This window comes from Cheilinus undulatus, linkage group 5, assembly GCF_018320785.1.
Source record: "Cheilinus undulatus linkage group 5, ASM1832078v1, whole genome shotgun sequence".
NCBI classification, from domain to species: Eukaryota; Metazoa; Chordata; class Actinopteri; order Labriformes; family Labridae; genus Cheilinus; species Cheilinus undulatus.
The window spans coordinates 26,621,603-26,647,454 of record NC_054869.1 but is presented as its reverse complement, the minus strand read 5'-3'; the positions used below and the strand labels follow the sequence as shown (position 1 = coordinate 26,647,454).

Genomic DNA, 25,852 nt, shown 5'->3' with positions numbered 1-25,852 from the left:
TTGTTTAGAAAAATCTATTTTTCTTCTAAACTTCTTTTTATTTGAGACATTCTAAGTGCCTTTTTTATTTTCACAGAGCAAAAGAAGGGAAATACAGGACCAGCATGCATGGACCCTGGCAACCCAGTCCACAGCCGGCAGCGAGTGGTGCTCCCAGTCCACTACCCCGGCAGGGTGCACCGTGCAGGCCAGGTGACAGCCTACCCGACCAGAACCAGCATGGACCCCCATGGTAACCCCATCACTGTGCTCACTGTGGACCAGCACCCAGACCCTCAGGGTCTGTACCCACCCCAATCAACATCTGCCTTTCTCAGGAGCTACCACCCCACCCTCCACCTGGACCACTCACTTAACCCCCATCATTGCGGCCTGGAGCACCGCGGACCCCCAGCGTACCCCTCACAGCCACATCATGCTGCTTTTAAACGACCAAAGTTCCATGGTCGTAACTTTTCCCGCGCAGCCTGCTTCTCGCAGTATGAGACTATGTACCAGCACTACTATTTTCAAGGCTTGACCTTCCCTCAGCAGCCTGAGGGGGGGCAGGGGCCTGCTATGGCTGGACAGCTTAGTGGAGGAGCAGGGGTCCACAAGGGCCACCACAGCAGGGCCTTTCAGCAGGGGCTGTTATACCCCACTGTGGTACACATGGCTCCTGCCTCTTCTTCAAGGATAGGTGATACCGGTAGCACTTCTGGCCTGAGCTGTTACCATGGCCACCGCTCAGTGTGCAGTGGTTACCTTGCCGACTGTCCAGGTAGTGACAGCAGCAGCAGCAGCTCAGGCCAGTGCCACTGTTCCTCCAGTGACTCCATGTTGGACTGTACAGAAGTCAGCAACCAGGGGGTCTATGGGAGCTGCTCCACCTTTCGTAGCTCGTTGAGCAGCGACTACGACCCATATGTCTACAGGAGTAAGAGTCCGTGTAGGGGCTCCACGGGTGAGGCAGGGGCTGCAGCTTGCACCACAGTTCCTGCTGAGGACTCATCCTCCTTAGCTCCCTTGGGTCACGATTGCCTCCAGCTCCCTCCAGGAGCTTCAGGATATAATACGGGGGACCACCTTTCCAACTGCAGCTTGGAGCCCAACTACAGCAGTCGCTCATCACTGGAACCCAGGGAGAACAGCAACACTAGCACTACCTCAGCCGGGGCTCCAGAAGCTACTGGGGCGGACAGGGGGAAGGGGACACAGGAGGAGTCAGGAGAGCTTGGGGCTGCAGCCTGTAGCTGCTGCTTTGAGGTGCTTCCTCCTAATGTGGAGTGCAAAGGGCAGGACTCGGACCAAGCTGGGCCTCTGGCCACAGGACGTTTTCACAGGGGGGTGGACTTTCAGAGCTCCACCTCAAAAAACTACTTTGCTCCTGAGCATTTGTGTCCTTCCTCTGAGCAGGTGAGCTACGAAGGGCTGCCCTGCTGCTTCTACAAAGAGATGAAGGTCCACAGGGCTGCAGCGGGACGTTTCACAGAGGACTATGCTGTTAACGTGCAGTATGCAGACTCAGAGGCCTGCTCTGGACAGGGCTGCTGTGAACTCAACCAGAGAATACCCATAATTCCTGAGGACACAGACTGTGAATTGGGCACAGGGGCAGAGACCCAAAGCAGCTCATTGGCTATTAGTGTCACAGTAAAAACTGAGTCACGGACAGGGGAACGGCATGAGCCCAGGGAGGGGTACTTCACCTCAGGACAGTTTAGAGGTCAGATATACCCTCAGGAGGAGGAAACACGTGCTTTGTTTCACCCACAGCTCTCTGCAAGCCCGACTGCTTTGGGAAGCAGTTCTACAACAAACGAGGGAGGTCTGGGTGTGTGAACTTAGACCCAGATAGAAGGGACTCAGTCAGAAGGATGTGTTTGGTACCATATCAGTCAGTCAATCATGAAACCCTCAGCTGCCTTGCTCTAACTTTGCTCTCTGAGCACTGAATGTTATCACCATAGATTGTGTGGATTTCTGCTGAAATGGCCTGTCATACAGTTTATCATGTTCATTCCTGTGGCCACAAACATCCCAGCACCAAACAAGATCACAATATTACTGTTAAAGAAAGCCCATTTACACCTGGTATGTCAAGCTGATGTGTGTTAACCTCTAACCTTGATTAGGCGAAGTTATATTAATGCATTGTGTTCATGCATCCTAGTCAGAAAGTTTTCAGATCTACCTTAACCCATCTAGAAGTTCTGTCTCACATTGTTTTTGGTTTGAATATAGGTGTAAACACAAGTTTGCCTCCATACCTGCTTTCTGATTTTACTTAGACCCCTAAACCTATGATTATTTTTTCTCTGGAAGACAGAGATCATTATTTAAAAAATAACATTTTAAATGCAAGTGGAAACTTAATGCAGTCATTTGCATTTACTAACCAGGTGTAAACAGGGTAAAGTATGGATAGAGGTTGTCATCTAAAACTGGAAATTGATTGGTGTTGACATCTATTTGCAGACTTCCTGCAGCTATCAAGGTTTAAGCAGCAAGTTGAGCCTATTTGTTGTGAAGATCAAGATATCAAGACTCCAACATCCAACATATTTCTCTCCAAAAATACATGTAAATCACAGGTATCTACACATATTCATGCGCACATGTACTCTGACTGCCCTCAAAGCTTCAACCACCAACTCAGATAGGGTGTATGGACATAGTTATACCAAAACAGAAAGACATGATTGTTTTGTTTTTTCTAAAAAAGCAGGGAAATGGGTCTCAAAGTGTCTGTGACCCACACATTTCTCTGAGAAGAAGCTATATATTTCAGAAAAAAGTGCATAGAAATGTGAATGCAAGGCTGACACTGGTCTTTATTCAATATAATACTGAATTTGTTTTATGCATTGCATTTCTATCCAGTAGTGGCCTACCTGTATGAGACGTGCCAGAGCAACATCAAAGCCTTATGATGGTTAAGCTATTTGTAGCAATATGTAAAGATGCTGCACTGCTATTGGTCTAACGCAGACTAAAAGGTGACAGCATCTCTGGGTCAGTAGATTTCTTCATAAGTAGAGTGAAGCACTCTACCTCTTGTTTGGAAGCCCTTAAGTGTTTTTCATGCTGCCACTTATCCATTTTCCCTCAATGAGGCGTTCTCTATTAAGTATCTATAAAGGTTCTAGCATATATCAAAGGCCAAAGGAAAGTAGCTGGAAATACTCATTTTTTCACAAGGGTTCCTTTTTTGTACTGTGACTTTTGTTTTTGTTTTTTTTTTTATAAATGATGCAGTTATACATACCACAGTGTATCCGTTTGAATCATATCGTGCCATGCATAACACATACTTGCGATATCAATGCTTGTCATTCATGCCTTTCTGTTTGTCCTGCAGACTGTTTTTATACTGTTTCTATGAAATATACACATTCTCTACACAGAGGAACACCTTCTGAAATAACCCTATTTATAAGTTAACCCAGTGCTGTAATCAAGTGAGAATCTAATCTTGCCTTTTGCATAGAGATATGTACCTACTGCAAATATAACATTTTGGGGTACTTGAGTCACTATTTAATTTTTGTTATTTGTTTCTAGCACTTAAGAAGATTAAAATGTGTACAAAAATTAATATTTTTTAATTTTTAAGAATATTATTATTTTCTGTCATTACCATTACAAATGTTTAAAAAAGGCTAGAAATCAATCTGTATATTTCTGTACCTGTATAGCAAACACATTTCATAAATGGAAATATGTTCTCTGAATATTTATTTACTAATATATTTATCTTTAAGCCATGTCTTATGTTCAGAGTGTATGAACGTTTGAGTTCGTTTGGTTGCTTTTTATTTTTGAGAAAAAAAATCACTAACATGAGACTTTGTATATACATGGTAATTGCACACAAGACGATTAAATCTTCTCTGACCAAAAAACTGATTTTAAAACTTTAGTACCATACAGTTTTGTAATTAAAGTGTACAAAGATCTGTAAAATATACAGTTTTATTCAAGTAAATGATGTTGTGGTGTCCTCCTTTCCATTACTAGCTGTGCACAATGAGATTTTTGCTTTGACACATCAGTTCAAAGTGTTTTCTTGTTACTAATGGTAGTTTAACAAGTGCAGCCATAGAATTATTTAGTCACTCATCAACTTTTAAGTTTTATTATTCTTAAACAAAACTTAGATTACAAAAAAATAATTCAATGGTGCAGTTTCCCTTACAAGTTGTCAAAGCAATGCTGTCACAGATACAGCAATATTTTGTGTTCTTCACACTTGTTTTTGCATTTAATACAATATAAAGATTGACACGTAAACAGGAAATTAGAAAAACTCTCTCATTAAATAAAATGACCTCTGACTTAGTCAACATGCAGTGACATCTGCAGAGGATTCTAACATCCATGTCAGATTTCTCTTCAATCTCTTCAAAACTAGCTTTTAAATGAGGTGTTCTGGTCCATCTCAAAGCTTGAAACCTGAGTGTAGAGCCACAACTCCACCTGTGAGGTTGTAGTACTGCACACAATAGAATCCTGCATCTTCAATCATTCCTTTAAACTCCTCCTGCACAAAAACAGAAAACACAGTCTGTTTTATTTTAATGCAAAAATGTAAGAAATATTTAAAGAATTGTAAATTGGAACAGGACAACTGTTGCCAAACTTTTTCTGATGCCCTCTTTTGGGGGTCAAAGGGATGCCCTAGTGACCTAAGATTCCAGCAAGATTACATAACAAGCACCCCAGCACTTTCCTCTGGTTTCGGAATATAAAGAGGAAAGTGTTACTGAAACACTACGATTTTATCAATGAGTCAATTAAGAAACAATCTGCAAAATTTGGGGGGTGGGGGTTTTATTAACACTAATAAAAGGTGTGATTGCTAATTCTCTCTGCTGCTCTCATGTGGTGACATTGTGCTAGTTGTATTACATTTGAAGGCTGTGTTTAAATAAACAGTTTGCCATTATATTTCCAGTTCCAATTAAATCTGAAATAACAACAAATGAGGAAAACTTACATGTTTTATGGGAATATTACAATATATTGATAAAAAAGATACATATACAATTTTTCTCACCTGGTCAGGGAACTTTCGGATGCTTTCTACAAGATACTGGTACGACTTCCAGTCTCCAGCGATCACCTCTCCTAAAACTGGGATCATCTGAAAACTGTACGCATCATAAAGCCTAAAAAAGATAAATAAATGGATACAAATTAGCAATGAAGAAAACACAGAAATAAATTCAGGTTTGTAATGTGTTGGTAAAAGAAAAAGAAAACAAAATTTATTTTTAATTTTGTATTTAAAAAAAGTCCAGCTCTTGGAATGAATATATTATGATCTGCAGCATAGCAGATTAAAGGCATTCAAACCATTATGTGTACATGTTTAATGTGCAACTGCAGAAAGACAGAAAGAAACCGAAAAAGGCCGGTAGCCTCAGCAAGCTTCAATGATAGGATAATTTAATAATGAGCCATAGAGCAACAACAGATCATATTTAGAAGAAATAAGCCAGTCTGAGGTACAAAACCAGAAGAGGGCAGCATTTTTCCAAACTCCAAAATTATTTTTTCTATTTTTAAAAAAGTCTGTATGTTTGTCACATTTACAGATTAGCAAATGACCCAAAATATCAAATATATATATATATATATACATATATACAAACATACATATACATATACATATATACATATATATGTATATACATATATATACATATATACATATCCATAAATACATATATATACATATACATATATATACATACATATACAAATACATATATACATACATATATATACATATATATATATACATACATATACAAATACATATATACATACATATATACATACATATATATACATGTATATATACATACATATATATACATACATATACATACATATATATACATATACATACATATACATATATATACATATACATATACATATATATACATATATATACATATACATATATATACATATATATGTATATACATATATATATACATATACATATATATGTATATACATATATACATATACATATATACAAATATATATATACATATATATACATATACATATATACATATATATAAACACATATACATATATACATATATATAAACATATATACATACATAGATACATATACATATATACATATATACATACATATACATATACATATACTTATCTACATATATATATATATATATACTATATTGCCAAAATTATTCACTCACTCATCCAAATAATTGAAATCAGGTGTTCCAATCACTTCCATGGCCACAGGTGTATAAAATCAAGCACCTGGGCATGCAGACTGTTTCTACAAACATTTGTGAAAGAATGGGTCGCTCTCAGGAGCTCAGGGTATTCCAGCGTGGTACTGTAATAGTATTTGGATAGTATTGGGAACAACAGCAACTCAGCTGTGAAGTGGTAGACCATGTAAAATGATGGAGCGGGGTCAGAGGATCCTGAGGCGCAAAGCTCGCAGAGGTCACCAACTTTCTGCAGAGTCAATCATTACAAACCTCTAAACTTTATGTGGCCTTCAGATTAGCTCAAGAACAGTGCGTGGAGAGCTTCATGGAATGGGTTCCCATGGCCGAGCAGGTACATCCAAGCCATACATTACCAAGTGCAAAGCAAAGCGCCAGATGCAGTGGTGTAAAGCACACCGCCACTGGACTCTAGGGCAGTGGAGATGCATTCTCTGGAGCAACAAATCGCGCTTCTTTATCTGGCAATCTGATGGGTGAGTCTGGGTTTGGCAGTTGCCAGGAGAACGGTACTTGTCTGACTGCATTGTGCCAAGTGTAAAGTTTGGTGGAGGGGGTATTATGGTGTGGGGTTGTTTTTCAGGAGCTGGGCTTGGCCCCTTAGTTCCAGTGAAAGGAACTCTGAATGCTCCAGCATACCAAGAGATTTTGGACAATTCCATGGATGAGAGAGTTTGGTGTGAATGAACTTGATTGGCCTGCGCAGAGTCCTGACCTCAACCCGAAAGAACACCTTTGGGGTGAATTAGAGCAGAGACAGAGAGCCAGGCCTTCTCATCCAACATCAGTGTGTGACCTCACAAATGCGCTTCAGGAAGAATGGTCAAAAATTGCCATAAACAGACTCATAACACCTTGTGGAAAGCCTTCCCAGAAGAACTGAAGCTGTTATAGCTGCAAAGGGTGGACCAATGTCATATTAAACCATATGGATTAAGAATAGGATGTCACTTAAGTTCATATGCGAGTCAAGGCAGGTGAGCAAATACTTTTGGAAATATAGTGTGTGTGTGTATATATATGTATGTTTGGTAAACGTCAGGGTGACCATTTTGCAGGATTTCCTATAAGGAAAGCAGCTTTAAAATTTTAACTTGGTTGAACAGTCAAGAAAAAAAAGAAGCATGCCTTATATCTGACAACTTTGAACATTAAACACAACAAAAAAGTTTTTCAGTCATACAATTTTTGTGTTCCATTTCCCATAGATGTCCCTGGTTTCATACACACAAAATAACCCGCAGTAACAAAGCTGGGCTTTAGCTATCAGAGTGTGTTGTTGGTTTTGAGGCAGAGAAATACATTTTCAGCGATCTTGAGACAGTTTCCCCATTGACTATCATGAAAACAAAGTCTCACTCACCTTGCTAACACAGGATTTGTTACTTTGCTGAACTCTAAGCACATGAACCTGCCACCAGGCTTCAAAACCCGCAAAGCCTCTTGCAATGCCTGAACAAAAAAAGAAGACAAAGGTAATTAGTAATCCCTTTAACCAATTATTAAAATTTAAATGTGATGTAGTGCCATTTCAAACATGTCATTATTGTACTGAGAACAATTCAAAGACATCACTTTAGGCTGGGTTCAATAAGTGACATTTTTTTATTTTGAAAATGAAACAGATTTTACATAAATGTAAATTCAAAAAATAATTGTATGGATCAATTTAGCCAAAATAATTCAAACCAGAAATGGACATGCAGTCTTATGCGTAGCAAAATGTTGATGAAATGCTCTCAATTATTTTTCAAAAGTCATTTACAGGCCACGTCTTGCTACGCTTTTATCAACAATTGATAAAAACTTTGAAAGAACTGACTTTTCTGTTTGTTTTTTCTACCTCTTTACCAAATATTTTTATTCCAGAGCTTTTCTGGTGTTTCTTCATTGTTAAGTGTGTGTAGTGTTTAAAATTTGCATCAATTTCACAGCAGCATCACTTACCTGATCTATATGAGTGACATTTCGAATCCCGAAAGCGATGGTATAAATATCAAACTGGTCATCATCAAACGGCAGCTCTTCGGCATCCCCGACCACCCAGGACAGACCTGACACACATCAACACACACAGACACAGAAGGAGAGAGGCTGAATTTACTTCTTAGGCTTTGTCTTGAAGTTTTCCTCTTGGGACTTCATTTTCTCCTTTAGCTGAATAACAAAGTCAAGGCAAATGTTAAGGCCATCTGCTCCCTGGAGTCATTTTAAAAGTTCTTAAAAACACTTACCAGCAGCACTAATCCCCATGCTCTCTGCCTTCTGCTTCCCCACTTTCAGCATCTCCTTGTTGATGTCACAGACCACAGCACGAGATTCCTGGGACTCATCCACTCCCTCAGCAGAGTAGTTACCAGAAATGTCCTGCCACGAGGGCGTCTGCATGGACCGTGTTGCTCGCCTTTGCTGCCTCTCTTGCTGAGAGCGAACGTACTCCAAGAATCGGAAGGCGATGTCACCTGCAGGGGAGCATGAGAACTGTTGAAACAGAGGAATGACTTATGCCAGGGAGTTGAGCTTGACGTTTTGAAGAGGTGCGCACAAACTACTCTACCTGTTCCTCCTGCTACATCCAGGAGCTGGACACCTGGCTGGGGATGCATGACATGAAGCAGCATGTCCTTCCACAGGCGATGTATCCCCAGACTCATCGCATCATTCATGATGTCATATTTCTGTGCCACATTTTCAAACACCTTATACACTGAAATGCAAGAACAAAGAAAGAATATTCATCCCACTAACGCTATAAAACGGTGTTTGTGTGTAAGTTATGGCAATGTATAAACCCAGGATATTCTGGTTCACTTAGATATTTATTTTTAACATGCTTTTATGTTTTGTTTGCACATTTTTTAGATTTGACCCTCGATGAACGCTTTCCATGAAACAACGCTAAGAGCACAATATACGAAGTAATTATTGAATTCATCTCTTTAACTAGGAGTGCATAAAAAAGCATCAACGTCACACGGTGCTCGTCAAAACTACTTCGTTAAGGTCACAAATGCACGTCAAAATTACTCGCTAGTTACAGAAAGGTATTGAAATTCTGAGTGATCTCTGGTACAGGACATCCCTGAGGAAACAGGGTTAGCTCACCTCTCTTTGCCTTTTCCATCTCTGGCACCGTTTCGAAGCCAAAATGTGTACTTCTGTCTCCGGCAGCATCGCTGAAACAACGACAAGTCGTCGGTCCCCAACAGCAACCTGCACGGGCCGAAACTGCAGCGGAGGTTACGTTTACGTTTGTGTGAGAGAGACGGATCACCCTCCGGATCAGCAGTCTCATGGAGGCGGCCATGTTGGCTGATTATGCAACTGTGCGACAGCTTTACGTCATTCACAGGCGACTGTGACGTTTATTGTTTTTATTTTTTTTAGTTTTTTAAATTTAAGAATACTTAGCCCCTTGCTTCTCTTTTCTTTGTTTTTATAGAGTTCTTGTGCATATTTATTTTTGATTTATTTCACTGGGCATTTCACCTTAAACTATATGAGTAACAAACTGTTTATTTGACTAAAATATGACTGTCAGAGCAAGGTTTTCAAAGATGTTTGTAGCTGGTCTTTGTTTTATTTTTAAAGTAAGATTAAGAAGACCAAAAAAAGACTTAAATGTTGGCACTGGACTGTTAGGTATTGAAAATGTATAATATTTCTCCACTGTTTGTGTAATCTTTCAAGCAGAGATGAGGTGAGAGAGCATTCAGTGAAGGTCAGGGTTTTTTTAGTGTGTTTTTAATTAATCATAGAGTTGATAGTGCAAAGATACGAGTGTTTACAGAAATAAACTGATTTCAAGATTAAATTTGTTTAAAGAAAATAATTGTTTGATGAAAACTAAAGGGTAAAACATAAGTACTTTTTATTGACTAAAACCAGACTAGAATGTTTTTGAATGTTTGTCAACTAAAACTGTCAAGAGTGAAAATGGCTTGAATGTGACAAACATTTAAGATTTACACAACTGTGTCTCAAAAAGTAACTTTTTCCTGGAGCGATCCCTGACCACGGTGTTTTCTGTTTTTCTCTGTGTTTAATGGCTGCTCTCTGTAGTGTTTAGCTTTTGACTGCTGTGTGTGTGATATGAGAACAGAGTTTTATTTAGAGCACAGCTGAAATCTGCAGTCCAAATCAAACAATCACATCAAAATAGGTTAGAGGTTTGGGGAAAATGTTTGAAAACTGGGATTTGTGTTCAGTTTTTTGAGAAAAGGGAGAACGAGTTTGAGAAATAGCAGTTGTGAAAAAAACTGTAATACAAAATAATATAATAAACAACATGAATGTGTTTAATAAATTACTTTTTCCTTTTTAAAATGGCATAATTTAATAATACAGTGAATTATACATATTATATTGTTTTTTCCAAATAATCAATAGTTTTGAAAATTTACATTTGATAAAAATGAATTACATTAACAGTGAAAACATATATTTAATGTAAATATGATATATATATATATATATGAGAGATGAGGTGAGAGAGCATTCAGTATAACTTTTATTTTATAATAGTTTGTTAATAACATTATATCAAATGTTTGTTCAGTTTTGCTTTAGAAAATGTTGGTGTGAAGTAGTTACATAGCACTTATTTTAAAGCAGCAGAGGGAAAAAGAAGTAAAATCAGGGCCCTGTGTTTTACCTGTGTTCGTGTTTCTGGTTGTAACTAGTTATAGCTACACTCCCCTCCAAACATACTGGAACAGTGAGGCCAGTTCCTTTATTCAAAAATTCTGGGTTTAAGTTTTATGGACTGATGATACAAAGATCTACTGTTAGGAAAGTGATGGAAAGGCTGAAGTTTGGAAAGTTGGAAAGGCAAACATACAAGTTCATCTGTGAAACACAGTGGAGGTAATGTCATGGCTTGGGCTTGCATGGCTTCTTCTGAGAGGGGCAAATTTGTCTTCATTGATGATGTAACACATGATGGCAGCAGCAAAATGAACTCAGAAGTCTACAGAAACATTTAGTTTGCCCATTTAAAGGAAGACACAGCCAAACTGATTGTGAGATCTTTCATCATGTAACAAGATAATGACCCAAAACAGCAAAGCCAAAAGAACAAAGAAGTTCATCAGGAGCAAGAAGTGGAAGGTTTTTGACTGGACAAGTCAATCTCCAGACCTAAACCCAATAGAGCATGTATTTTACCGGCTAAAGAGGAGACTGAAGGGAGAAACCCCCCAAAACAAATAACAACTGAAAGAGGTTGCGGCAAAAGTCTGGAAAAGCATCACAAAAGAAGAATGCAAACGTTTGGTGATGTCAGTGGGTCACAGGCTAGATGCAGTTACTGCAAGTAACTGATTTACAACTGAATATTAAGTCTTATTCACTTGAATGTAGTTTAAGTGTGTCTGTTCAAATACTTCTGCTCACCTAAAAAATCAGGGGTTCCATTATGATTAGTTCTATCCTCTAACTTGTGTATCAGATCCAGATGTTGATGCCTGGAATTAAAAGCTGAGATGTTAATCTCTTGTCTATTATTGTCTTTTGATGTCAAACCCAAAAATTTTCATTCCACAGCAAAAATGGCCTCACTGTTCCAGGACTTTCAGATCAGAGTGCAAAAGATATCATTTACCTCCATGCCACATTTTATTATTTTTTAAGTTAATTTAGCTATTTAGGCCTATGGCTGATTTACTGGTAAATGCAGTGGTGCAGTTAAATGAAAATTTCCCCTTTACCCAATCAATTTAATTATATCACAACGCCTGATTCATGTTTTCTTCAAAATGATGTACATACATACATTTTAGAGTCAATAATGACATCCATGTTCATAATCACAGACATGAATATTAGACACTTAGTGTGCAACCATCTCTGCTACCTGAACTAAAGCCTGCAATGACACAAAAATCTTACAGATCTGCAGTTTCTCACATTACAAGATGATGAAAATATGTGTATGGCTGGATTATCAAACTGTTATTTGATTATTTTCAGCCCTATAATCATCTATCCTGAAGGCAGAGGTGAAAACGTTAAAATATAATGCATGAATAAACAGCTTTCAGCAGCATAAAGCTTCAAAAAAAGGAAAATCTGGGGCATTAAACAGGCCGATGCATGCACTCAAAAAACACTGAAGGGCATGAGAGTTTTAATTGCACCAGGGTCACAGGCAATATCACAGAGTGAGGCGGATCAGATGAGACAAGTTCCTGCACAGCTAGAAAACCTTGTTCACACAAATCTTTTTCAAATCCATCTGGGGAAGCCAGATCGTTTTTTCTTTCCTAAATGTTTCTCTCTCCTAATCCACCTGACTTCAGTACCCTGAGTGCAGAAAGTGGCAGGCATTGTCTTCTATTCTTCTCACTTTCTCATTCTGACAGTAACCAGACACTACCATGTATTGTCCTGTTGTTGCCTCGATTACTGGTCGACTTGGGTTCAGAAGCATCAGTTTACATCGCTCTTTTTTTCTGGGCTATGAGAAGGTTGACCAGAGGGGGGTCTGCAGGCCAAGGCTTTTTCACAGAGACCCAGGGGAGGTGCAATAAAGCTCCAGGTCTAGTTAGGGATTAATGTTACATCAGCACAATTGCTTCTGATAGGGGAAAAACATTTGGCGTCAGTAGGAGGGTGTGTAGAAAGCCACAAAGGTTTTGCACCAGTTTGTCACCTTTGAACACCCCAGTTGAAAATAGACAACTTTTAATCAACATTGTTTTGAATCTAAGCATTTATTGAACATGTTATATATGTATCAGGTTCTTTTTGACTGGTGAAAAGTCATATACCATGGTCCTGGCAATTATTATTGGGGTACTTGAACATGTGCTCAAATATTAAATCACCAGTAGAGGGAGCAAGAGCATCATTGACAACAAAAGTGTAGTTTCATGTACCAGACTGTGTTTGTTTCTGGTATGATAAACAAATTTACCCACTTCTCTAAATAGTTATACACATTAATAACTATTTCAGAGAGAGATAAAAAACCCATTTTCCAAAATCATAATTAACATCATGCAGTAAGCTACATGCATCATATTTTCCAGTACATTTGGATGGAAACTCAATTTCTCACTGTGTTGTTTGTCTGGAAAAAAAAAAACCTTTTGAGTGTGTTTTTCTTTTTTTTTTTTTCTTTTTTTTTTTTGGAACATTTGCTGATTTTATCTTTTTAATTAAGTAGCAAAAGATAGAGTGAAACCATTTCTCAATTTATTTAATTTTTTATCAAATATGTAAAAACAAAGTTATAACGTGTTTGAAGGGGATGCTATGGAAATGTCTTATTGCATTCAAATTTTTTCTTTTTCCTTACTTTCTCATGAGGGTCATCATGACGCTGATGATGATCATTGTAAGCTGTTTACCTTGGCTTAACCTTGTCAATAGGCAAAAATTCTCTGTGAGAAACTTATCTTACTGCTACAAAATCTTAAATGAATGATCTATCTCAGTATTCTCAGGGCAATTTGAAGAGAATACCAGGTTTTACAAAGTCAAAATGCTGACAGTGAGGATGTTAGTTTTGTTGTCAATTTAAAAACATTAAGCCTTGCACTCTCCTTGATACTAAGGTGATATTAATGCTGACAGATCTGAGTGTGTTGCATCGCCTTGTGCAGCGATAGTTTGTTTGTGGCTGACAAGTAATAAATGGCACAAATTCAGGGCTGACTGTTGTGATGCTGATTTATGTAGGAATACTCTGCTTCCTCTGCAGCAGCACAGAAAAAAATCTCCCTGTAATCAGGAGAGACTATAGAAAATAAAGAACAATCCGACAGTCTCCACCATACAAAATAACAGACGATATGAGAAAAACAGAGTGTCAAACTTGCATGTGTTTCACTTTTTTAACCCAGATATTAAATCATTTTTAGTTCATTAAAAAGTTATCAGAACAACAACCTCTTTTATCTAGACAGCTGTTATACTGTAAGTCTTCTTGTAACTTTTACAAAACAGTGTTCATGTACCGTATTTTTTATCATTTTTCATAATGTGGAAGATGGCTGAAAAAAAACTTATGCTCCAAGGAATTTGATGTTGAATGTGCTTTAGTCAGAGGCATTCATTTGGGCCATTTGAGACCATACAGCAATGACATTTTAAGGAAATCAGAGTCACTATTTGAAAAGCTTTTACCTAGAGAAGGACAAAACAATGGCCATATTTCTAATCAAGTTTTAAACACTTGATGAGTCATTTAGCTGTCATAACACATAAATGATGCTGCTGTTTTCTTGTTTTCTTACTCAGGTAGCATTGTGCTCCTGCAGGTCTGCAGCTATGTTACCTACCCATTTCCTTGCCCTGGGCCATCCATGACTTGTACCAGTCCAGGGCAAGGGAACGGCAGATAATATCACTGCAGACCCAACACACCCCAGACACAAACTGTTTGAAATCCTCTTTTAAGGTTGTGTTACGGGGCACTGCATACCAAAACAACCTGACACAGAAATAGTTTCTTTCTCCAGACTGTTACTCTGATTACCACTCAACAGTCACAGATTTACTCTGATTACCACTCAACAGTCACAAAGTTACTCTTATGACCATCCAGCAGTCAAAGAGTTACTTTGATGACCATTCAACAGTCACAGAGTTCTTAATAGCCCCAAATCTTATAGGTTGATAGATGCATTCAAAAAGAGATGATAATATAAACAAACGAACCCTGCTAATCACAACACTCCAAAGTGTAGTTTTTGGGGGGCTTATATCCACAGTGCAGTACAAAAACTCCTTTAACAGTGTATCATATGTAATATCTTTTTGCATTTTAATAAGTAAAATCTATATCTGGAACCCCATTTTTTGGTTTGAATGTCCTTCTTAGTATTTCCAATTGGAAACTTTTATTTTAAATCAGAGCATTTAAAATAATCTGCTCTAAAGCCTTTTAAGCATTTTCTGCCCCTTTTTAGGAAGCAGAAGTAAAAATTATTGATCTTCAGAATGTTGTATAATGATTTAAGCATGATAAGGAAACTTTAAGAAAAGTTAGATTTAATAAAAAATGGTCTAAGGGCTGCAGATGAACTGCATCCACCTATATGATTTATATATTTGTTGGCATTTAAAATCTAATTTGCATTAAAAATGCTTGAAAATAGTGCACACAACTGATAAGAAAAAAAAGTGTCTGGGGAAGCATACCCAGGACCCCTCCGAGTTTGGGCAAAGCCCTGGATATATAACATATCTGGCACTGCCTCAATCTCATTCATCAAAAAGTCTCATTTGGCAGAGCAAATTATGGCATATTATGTATACATTTAAGCTTTAAATATTAAATATTGTTTATTTTGACATTTGCAGGCTATCAGCAGCTTATTGTAACTAGTGGTAATGTGGCATGTTTAATGCACAGTGGATACAACGTTTTGCTGTGATGATTCATGCTGATTGGTAGCTTTTCAAGCATGGCAAGTTCAATTTATTATAAGATTGGTCTCTTAGACTTTATAATAAGGCCTTCTCTGGTAGTTATTCATGACTGTCACTGGTTTGTAAGAGTTCTAGCAGTAACCAGCAAAAGTTCAATCTGCAGTGACTAAAGAAATCCAGGTTATAGGTTTGTAATAGTAAGTGACACATAGTGTCCAGAACCTATGTAGAGCATGTGTAAATCCTTCATAGAGATGGTCTTATTGGAAAGTGGTGCCAGTAAACCTCTTTATTGCAAATGCACATATGTTGGAGTCTGTTTATGATGTACTTGCAAACATTTTAGAGGATTATTTGGCTTCTCCATGGAGATCCAGCTGTCTTGCCAACAAAAAGCGAGCACATGCCGCTGCACTTTCTCAAAAGGAAGGAAAAAACAACCTATAAACAGTTTCAGAGAGAGCACAAGATGAAAGAAACACAGAAACACCTTTCATGAATTAAGAAATCATCAGTGCACACAACCCGAGTGTTTCAGCTTATTACACGTCCTCCCTGTTTGTTTTTTTTCTCATGGTGCTCCAGTTGTAAATCTCAGCTCCTGCTGTTTCCCTCTAAAATGTGCAGGTTGCATGCTTGACCTCATCCCGGAGGGGAACCAATAGGTTACACATGGCACTCCAAATCCTCACTTCGTGTGTGTGCATCTCCTAACAGTCTGGGAGTCATTTCACATATCTGATAAGTATTTAGCTCTGCAGAAAAAGAAAGAAACTGGAAGGGGGTGCAGATGTCTCACCATGCAAACACCAAAGCCTGAATCGCCTTTTTCACATGAAATGGATTCAGATGGAAAACTATACAGGATTAGTTTGATCCAGATTTTGTGGTTTTACGGCCCATATGCTTTCCAGCCCTTTTGAGGACGTAATGTTGTGTGCAGTGGCATCATAAATGGAGTTTGATCAAACGGAAGGAATAAAACACCAGAAAAAGCACAAGGCCGCCTTAAGAAACATGCATACAGTGTTTATTTGCAACCAGGACACATTAAATAAAACTACAAAGGTACTTCACTTATACAAAAGATAGATTATATCCCATTCACATACAAAATAACAATAATTTACTGTATAAATTAAACATTTCACTATTTTACTATTTACAATTTCATGAAAAAACAATGCTTAACCCCTCCAGATCATTTCCCACAGGGCTTCTTGTGTTGTTTTCATGCCATAGAGCACAACATCAACTCCAGTTTGGGTTTATTTCCACAGCTCCAGAGATGGCATAAAGCTTTCTGATCGACTGCAGGACGGGACAGAAAATGTGAGTTTGCATAATTTGCCAAGCTATCCAAACAAACATGCCCTTGTTAGATTTAATCTGTCAGATTTGGTTAACTTGTGTTTGATTTGGATGCAGATTAATTCGCTGTCGCTCTCACATCCAGGCTCTTGTTCTTCCCCCTCCTCACATTCTCTCTCTATATGCATGCTTTGCTCTGAACATCACACACCTAGGGGCATTTTCTCTTGTCCTGCAATAATTAACACGAGTTACAGCTGAGCAGCAGGAAGCATATCACACAAAGTCACATTTTTAGAAACGCCTAGTTGGAAGGGAAATTTCTTATGCCAAATTCTGGTGGATTGTTGAAAAACAACACATCTTTTGTTGTGAATATCAGTGTAAGGTTGCATCATATTTAAGACATATCCTCCTGTCTCAAGTGCTCAGGTTGTTGCAGAAAGTATGCTTGATCTTTCCACTGAAAATAAATGCAAAAGTGAACAAGTACTGCTTTGTTTTGAAAGTAGAATAAGACATAAGTGCACTGATGCGTGGAGTTTCTGCTGAAGAACCATCCTCTAACAACCAGATCAATGACAGGAAGAGCCAATTGCTATGCCAATGGTTGACCAGGAGAGTCTGACCTTTCACAAGTCATTTAAATGCCACAGCAATGCACAAAAAAACATCACAGCTGCAAACCTGCTTTCAAGCTGAGCATAACACCACTGACTCTCGTTCATAAATCTCTCTCGGTTTATTATTTGTGCTCAACCTTTCGGCCTGAAATCTAGGTGACAGGTTAAAGCTTCCAGGTCGGCAGTGTCTCATTGAATTTGGGCGATTTATTGCCGTCTTAGACAGAAAAAACTGTATTACACTTTGGAGTTGATGAAAGCACTTTGATGCATTTCTCAAGTGCTTGCCCAAGACACAAAATGAAAGAGAGGACATAAATATCATCATTCCCACACTGAATTACATAATATACAATAATATTCACCCCTCCCCGTAAGACAACTCAATGTGAACAATATGTTCAATAAATGTCAGACTACACAAAAGAGCACACAGAAAAAACAAACAAAAAAATTTAAAGCCTCGTCTGTTACTACACGAAGAGCTCTATTCCCAAAAACCATGTGTTCATTTTAGAAAATAAAAGATCTAATGTCCACCCTGTAACAAAAAGGTAAAGGTTAAGCTGAGTTGAGTGTACTAACTTATAAAAAAAACTAATAACTGGTTTCCATCGCTGTACAAGATGTGTCATCTTTTTAACTTAACATTCAGAGTTGGAAATCTTATTTTCTGGACCGAAACTCTTCACATCTGCAATGATTGTGAGGACTCCTGTGAGGGACCCCAGTCTGCTTTGTGAAAGAAACAGATGTGAGGAATCTGAGACAAGCGAAGAGGAGATCCTTAAGGCACTTGAACATCATCAAACCGGAAAGACTCCCACCCACAACCGAGCAGAAAAAGCCCTCAGATCTTCCCGAGCCTCCCTAAATGGCAGTTTGTCTGCAAACTGCACCCCCCACCCCCCCGAGTGAACCACGCTACTTCATCCCTCCACCCAAATCCACATGAGCATGGAGTGAACGAGTGGGCGAGCATGCTCTCTTTTATCTCTGATCTTTTTTATTTTTACATCGAGTGATTCATCCCCAAAGTGCTGTGAGATCTACCGTTATATGATGTGTCTATGTCCTGTTACCTTCTCCTTTGAAAGCTAGCTGTCACGTTAAAAAAATAAAGTAAAATAATCTTTGCATATGGAATCAAAGACAAATAAATACACAACTCTTTGGATGGAGAGATTCTGGTTTTTGGCTGCAAGTATTTATCGTCCATGTGAGGCAGTTTGAGGAGTTCTACAAAACTGTAAATATGAGTGTGTGTATCAAGACTCCACCACTTGATTCTCTCCTTGATACTGATGATTTGGTTACCAGTGACTGTGAAGCACCAGAAAGAGGCAAACCTTTCTATTTCATACACTTAACACGGACAGTGAAGTCGGCTGTTATCTGTGGTGTTTTCACTGGTGAGCCTGCAGTCTGGAAGGGTTTTTCAGAGGTATGTTGAGTGTTAGGGACATCAGTGGGTGATGGAGATGGAGCCTGGCCGAACAAGCAAAGCTCCCCGCATGTTAAAAGCGTCCTTGAATCTTCGCCTGAGCTGCAGATCTTCCTCCATCCACTCCTCTGCTCGCCTCTCCCTCATTGAGTTCTCTGACAGCCCTGCCTGTCCCCCTTCTTTTCACTGCAGAGCAGGATGGGAGGGTGTAGCCACTTTGGCCCATGGGCCATTTAGTGGCAGTCACTCAGTCAGTTGTCATTAGCTACTCAGTTGTTGGCTTGTTAGCGTAGCGCCTCATAGAGTTTCATTGTCTGAGGGCCTGGCATCTGATGGCCCTTGTACAGAGTAGTTGTGGGTGGCGGCAGCGTTTTGTACACAGCAGCGGTGCTAGTTGCCCACCAGGGGGCTGAGGTCTCCATGGTGGTTCTTTAGCTTCTTCTTAAACAAGGAGATGGTGGAGGGTCTGTAAAGGATGATCCAAGGCTCTGACGATGCCGTTGTCTGGCTGCAGCTATCGGACTCACTGACTGTTGGGATGTTAGGGGACCTGGGAGCAAAAAGAAGACAAAGGAGATGCAGGGAAGTAGGGGGAGGAGAAATAAGAGAAGAGGCAGAGAAAAAATGGAGAGTGGGGAGAGACAGAAGCTGATTTAGAAATGTGCACCTCTGATGTTGTATTCGTCCATGCTTGATTTAGAGCACACACAGACTTGAGGCTATTCACCATAATTAAAAGGCAACCATTTTCCTCACATCAAGCTCAGAGTGGGAGGCTAAAACATAGATATAATGTTTACCTGCTGAGTTACAGTTTATGAGCTGCATAAAAGCTGAAAATGTGACTTAGCAATTTTCTTTTACTCACTCTTGATTGAAAAGTATTTCACAGAAAAGATGAAGTAAATAAACCTGTTAACCCACCGGCAAAAGTTAGCCCATTTACATCACTGTTAGCTAAGAACTGGTAGGTACAAATACCAAACACAAGGGTTTGATAGGAATGGACAGATAGCTACCATTGAACAACAGATAGCCTAGTGTTAGCATTTAGCCTAATCTTTTCCTAAATTCTAACTTACCTAAGTGTTAAGAATTTTGTCCAGAGCTATAGAAAACAGTGTTAGTTTAGCAGTGGCTGAATGCCATCTAAAACCTGGCGCACACAAAAAGAGTTCCAAAATCTGCATATGGTGACAAATGACAGTTTTTTGTTTTTATAGTGTGTGGTGTGCAATGAGACGACCCACACAGCACGTAACACACACACAGATTCATTCATCAGCTACCAAACTCTCCACTCTTGTATGGTCAAATGCAACTTTAGCGTAAACAAGCTGAATAAAGCTAGCAACCACTGAGGCATTAGCATTAGCATTGTTGACATTGTTTAGCATTGTTTCTTCTGTGGCAGACCTGCCTCCATTAAAATGGCGGCGGCACACAGAGAAAAAAACGAAGAGGACATTCAGTTCAAGTGACTTCCGGTACCAGAATACAAGATATGGTGGCACTCGTCCAACTTCTGGTGTGAAGTTGAGGTTAGGGTTGCCAACCGTCCCTTGAAATTGCTCTAGAGAACGACATAGGACTCAAAAGAGCCAAACTGTGGTGCCACAGTTCTTTATTATCCAAACATCTCCTGAGACTGATACGGTATTAACAGCCTTTAAAGCCTGTTTTGATAGGAGTTCCATTCATGGGACATCATGAATCCTCTCAAACTTAAGAAACAGGAGGTTTTTGTCTGTCTGTGTGGCTTTGGATGGCATGTGTCCACATGTGAAGATAACAACTGTGAAATAAGCTTAGCCAAGCAGAAAAAAGTCCAGCATTTATTAATAAATCAAACAGGCCTTAGAGAAAAATATTTACCAAATAAGTTTTGCCCAGATTAAAAACAGTTAGTAGAGATTCCTGTGTGTTTTTCAAAATAATGTAAAAGTTTCAAAGTACTGATCCCTACATTCACATTTTAAAACATGATGATTATCTATCTTGGTACATAAAATGGACATATGGTAAACACTTAAGTCCAAACTGTGCTAACATTGGTGTTTAAGCAATGATTTAAAGGGGAAGAAAGGCTGAAAGAATAATGTACTCAAGTAAAAGTTTAGTGTCTTTGAATAAAATTCACCGAAGTAGAAATAAAATAGTTGGTCTGTAAATCTACTCAAGCAAACTGAAAAATGAATTCACTTAAAGCCTATTTAAGTGAGTAACAAATACTTTTGATATTGGAATGGTGGGGCTAATGACAAATGTGATTTTTTTCAAAACAACAAGCAAAACAAATATTTTTCAAAACAACAATGGGAATATGATTCTCTATGAGCTACTTTACTGTCTGGTGGCAGCAGAGGTCAAATAGCTAGCTACTTTCACATAACTGATGGAAAGCTTGGGCCACCATTCTTTCATTTCTTTGTTTTTGTTAGATGCTCCGTAATATGGCAAAAATATGATAATTTTCCCCAAAATAACCCCCAAAAAATCAGAGGTTTTAAAAACACTAAAAAAGTATTAGTAGGCCTACACAAAAAGCTAAAAGAGTAGTAATAGTAGACGTGGCACTGGCTCGTGGTGGCTGTGGACTTGAGGGGTGTGGGGCGTCTCTTATTTTCATGCAAACAAGTTGGCAACCCTAGTTGAGGTCCTCTGATGCATCCAGGTACTCTTGGACTTAGATGCAGATAAGATCACATTTGATGGCCAATTAATGCTGAAAACTAAATCATTTCAAAGGGTTCATGTACTTCTTCTGCCACTGTAAATCAACGACTTCAGATTAGTCAATTCAATATTCAATATATATAAAGACGTCCCTTAAAAAACATAGTTTGAACAACCTTTTTTGTGACAAACCAGAACATTTAATGGGAAAACACACTTGTTTCTCCTACGCAAGTATAATACTGCTATATACACTTAAAAGTATGATCCCAGCTGTTAACACAAATTTCAAACATCCTCATACTTACTTGACTGTGATATGCAGCAGCAGCTTCGCCACCATTGCTATGACTGTCAGTATTAGGAGAGCAGCCAGAGCGTAGATGGTCCACACTGTAGAGAGGACACAAAAACAAAAAAATCAGATACAAATCACACTAATGGAAACAAAGTGAAGCAGACTGAGACAGTTAGCAAATAAAGAATTATCCAAGCACCACTAGCACACCTGTTTATAGCATTCAGTCAGCAGATCGTCAAGATATGGAGACACTTAATCATTGCATCTACATCTGTTATTTTCAGGTTGAGAAATACATCCGATGGTCTTTTGAGACACAGTACTCAGAGTTTGGAATGAATAATATTTAAAGGAAGCAAAAAGGAGCACATCAGTCCACATGCACAGCTTTGACAGGAGACTGGATTGCCATCAGCAGGGAGACCCAAAGTAACTTCAGTTTTGAGTCACTGACAGGAAAAAAACAAGCATCTCATGATCGCAGGAAGCCACTCCGGGCCAAAGCCTCCAGAAGCCTCTCATCAAACTATGATTTTAAAACTTTCAGAGAAATCAGGTCATGCTAAGTGCAAGCTGAAGCCAAAAAACCTGCTATGAAATCCCCTGCAGAGGTACAGAGAGGTGCATTGGATATAGGTGCAGTGAATCATGGGTGTTAACATACTAGCGCTGTGGCCGTTGGTCTCGCCGCGTCCAGCCCACTGACCTGGCATGTTGTGCTCCGGTTTACCGGGGCTGGACGTGATCACGTATAGGATCTGGGAGGATTGTCCGTTTGTGGTGCTGTTGGATCTCTCAGTGACTCCACTGGCAAGCTGAGGCCCTGCCGTGCTGGAGACATCCTCTCCTTCCTCCTCCTCGTCTCCCTTGGCCTCCATTGTCTGGGTATCTTGACCTCTTAGTGCTAAAACAAGGAAAACGAGTTAGTTTCATCAACAGAAGCACATGGGGACTTAAACATACAAGCTGAAGGGATGGCTGCTGAAAAGTATTTAAGAAATAACTGTTTTGATCACATTTTTGGTCTCTGTCTTAGAAATTTCACCTAGTATGCAAAGGTTTGCCATATCCATTATAGATGTGTATTTTAAAAATCCTCTATAACTTTTATCCACATTAGTTCAGCCTTTAGCAAAGTCATATATGCTCCCTGCTATGTTATATACCATCTCTTGAAAATGTGATTGATTCTGACTTACAACTGGCTTTCACAGCATTGAGGGAGAGGAGTGGTGATTTGTCCGTCCTCTGTGTCAGAGCAAAAGGTCAGCCCTGTTGTTATAATTCTTGCTATTTGAATACACACATCACTTAACGCCCCTTTAATTACTCCCCTGAGCTAAAATGGGCTGTGGCAGTGAGCATGAATTAATAGGATACATCATGTTGATCAGGATTTTTAAAGCATATACAGAGTCACGAGCCAATATTTCATACTCACAGCGTTTTTTTTTTAAGAAATAGAACTACTTTGTAAAAACACTCAAGTGTGCTGTAAACATGTGGTGTTGAGAGCTTTTTTTCTGTCTACTTCAGTCATGATTCAAAAAGTGTTTGCAATAAATTCTGTTTGTTTTAAGCTGCTCACAGAACCAGATGGGCTGAGTTTGCTTCATAAAACTACAGTGCCAGAGAGCTTGCACTCTTTCAACTTATTTATGTGTTTCCAGAGGAAAGCAATATCCTAAATAAGATCTTCTCTGCCTTTCATTTACTTCTCCTAAACAAAGGTGTCATTTATTTAAAGCCACAGTATGGTTATGTTTTTTCATCCTCCCACTTCTAAATCACCCCTTTGAAATACACTGAAGGATATCTCACGCTGATATCTACTGTATGTCATGCTGTGTGACATTTTTATTACTTTCTCACATCATATTTTCTGTGTTCAGACAAATCTTCGATCATACATGAGTGTTTTTAATTTCCCTCTTCCTCATGTCACAGAGAATAATGATGTTCATGTCTTTCCTTCATAATAGGTGGGCATGAAACAGTAATATCTAAGATAAACATGACCCAAAACCAAAGATTTTAATCATACATTTCCCCTATCATTAACAGACACTAGATTATCTTTACACAGATTTAATAAAAGACACAAGTCTAAACTTATCTTATATCTTAACATACTTATCTGTGGTCTATAAGGTTATAAAATCTATCTATCTATCTATCTATCTATCTATCTATCTATCTATCTATCTATCCTCAGAAGTCCATTATTTATCAATACAGCCCCCATCTGATCCCCCACCCAATCCATCCACTCATCAATCATCCATCCATCCACTCATTCAATCAAACCATCAATCCATCCACCCACCCATCCATCCATCCACTCATCCATCCATCCACTCATCCATCATCCATCCATCCATTCATCTATCCATCCACCCATTCATCCATCCATCCACTCATCCATCCACTCATCAATCCAGCCATCCACTCATCCATCCACTCATCCATCCACTCATCCATCATCCATCCATCCATCCATCCATCCACTCATCCATCCATCCATCCATCCACCAACCCATCCATCCATCCACTCATCCATCCATCCACTCATCCATCATCCATCCATCTATTCATCTATCCATCCACCCACTCATCCATCCATCCATCTACTCATCAATCATCCATCCATCCACTCATCCATCCATCAGTCCATCCATCCACTCATCAATCAAACATCAATCCATCCATCCATCCATCCATCCACTCATCCATCCATCCACTCATCCATCATCCATCCATCCATTCATCTATCCATCCACCCATTCATCCATCCATCCACTCATCCATCCACTCATCAATCCAGCCATCCACTCATCCATCCATCATCCATCCATCCATCCAGCCATCATCCACTCATCCATCCATCCATCCACCAACCCATCCATCCATCCACTCATCCATCCATCCACTCATCCACTCATCCATCCATCCATCCATCCATCCATCCATCCATCCATCATCCATCCATCCACTCATCCATCCACCCATCCACTCATCCATCCACTCATCCATCCATCCGTCCACTCATCCATCTATCCATCCATCCATCCATCCATCCATCCACACATATTTTCACAGATAAATAGGTAAATTGATTGTTCCAGATCAACACAGTGTAGACCTAGCAAGTTCATTCATGAAAAATCATAACATCCACAGCAACACTGTCATCCCCACTTCTCTTGCAGCCTTGGTTTCTTAACAGCATTTGCTTTCTAGAAAATGCAGTGACATTCAGTCAAACCTATTCATTGCTAAGATTAATTACTGACAAGCTACACTCCAAACTTAGAGTCAAACTCCACCCATCTCATGACCCACATTGGTTAAATCAAACACCCAGCATGACATATAAACACTATTTGATCCAGGCCTCTTCCACTCTTCCATGAATGGTGGTTGGATCTTACAGCAAAGCAGCATGGGAAATTTTTTCTTTTCATAAAATTACTAAACCTGACTGTGATGTTCCCACAACTTCCCACATGTTCCCCATTTGCAAACAAAATAGCACACTTCAAACCCTGGGTCAGCTCCGCCGTCTCTGTCATCTGAGAGCGTTTATCCTTAAATTACCATTTCGACTACTCAGTGTGCCACAGAAAAGACACTCTCTGTACTTTGTTCAGTTTACTGTAACTGGTGTCTTTCTCCTTCTGTTTCTGCTTTCTCTTATCTGAATCTGAGGTGCAATGAATTTTTCTCCCATCTGTGTGTAAAACAAAGGTATTATTTCAGTAGTCGACCTTCTCTCACATCACGTCTCACATTTCATTTCTAGGCTACATGATGCCTCACACAAAACAAGAAAGGAATTGTGCCTTTCCAG

General features: G+C 39.1%; 3 protein-coding genes across 5 annotated transcripts in view; 1 reads left to right on the top strand and 2 right to left on the bottom strand.

Moving 5' to 3' along the window:
- The window catches only part of znrf3 (zinc and ring finger 3), a 99,584-nt gene extending 95,700 nt beyond the window's left edge, over positions 1 to 3,884 (top strand). For both annotated transcript variants that reach the window (XM_041787985.1, XM_041787984.1), the window contains exon 8: positions 77 to 3,884. In XM_041787985.1, the coding sequence (XP_041643919.1) occupies positions 77 to 1,821 (1,745 nt within the window). In that variant the 3' untranslated portion in view covers positions 1,822 to 3,884. The remainder of the gene's footprint in view (positions 1 to 76) is intronic.
- A 217-nt stretch (positions 3,885 to 4,101) lies between these two features.
- On the bottom strand, positions 4,102 to 9,604 carry coq5 (coenzyme Q5, methyltransferase). The gene is made up of 7 exons (XM_041787986.1): positions 9,375 to 9,604; positions 8,827 to 8,976; positions 8,504 to 8,731; positions 8,217 to 8,323; positions 7,633 to 7,721; positions 5,039 to 5,150; positions 4,102 to 4,522 (listed from the first exon to the last, which is right to left on the bottom strand). Exons 1-7 carry the CDS (start codon positions 9,574 to 9,576, stop codon positions 4,421 to 4,423), a joined length of 990 nt encoding a protein of 329 aa, XP_041643920.1. The 5' UTR covers positions 9,577 to 9,604; the 3' UTR covers positions 4,102 to 4,420.
- A 7,148-nt stretch (positions 9,605 to 16,752) lies between these two features.
- Positions 16,753 to 25,852, bottom strand: part of kremen1 (kringle containing transmembrane protein 1) — a 94,637-nt gene continuing 85,537 nt past the window's right edge. The window contains exons 7-9 of one of the 2 annotated variants that reach the window (XM_041786748.1): positions 22,667 to 22,906; positions 22,010 to 22,094; positions 16,753 to 19,575 (exon numbers count right to left, since the gene is read on the bottom strand). In XM_041786748.1, the coding sequence (XP_041642682.1) occupies positions 19,416 to 19,575; positions 22,010 to 22,094; positions 22,667 to 22,906 (485 nt within the window). In that variant the 3' untranslated portion in view covers positions 16,753 to 19,415. The remainder of the gene's footprint in view (positions 19,576 to 22,009; positions 22,095 to 22,666; positions 22,907 to 25,852) is intronic. The other variant, XM_041786749.1, reaches the window with a different exon arrangement.

Bases quoted from the DNA above. Each gene is read 5' to 3' on its own strand.
- coq5 (XM_041787986.1), bottom strand. From the start codon at position 9,576: ATGGCCGCCTCCATGAGACTGCTGATCCGGAGGGTGATCCGTCTCTCT. The intron at 8,732-8,826 runs GTAGAGTAGTTT...GCTCCCCTGCAG, and splicing joins GGATGTAGCAGGAGGAACAG to GTGACATCGCCTTCCGATTC. The intron at 8,324-8,503 runs GTAAGTGTTTTT...GATGTGTGTCAG, and splicing joins CATGGGGATTAGTGCTGCTG to GTCTGTCCTGGGTGGTCGGG.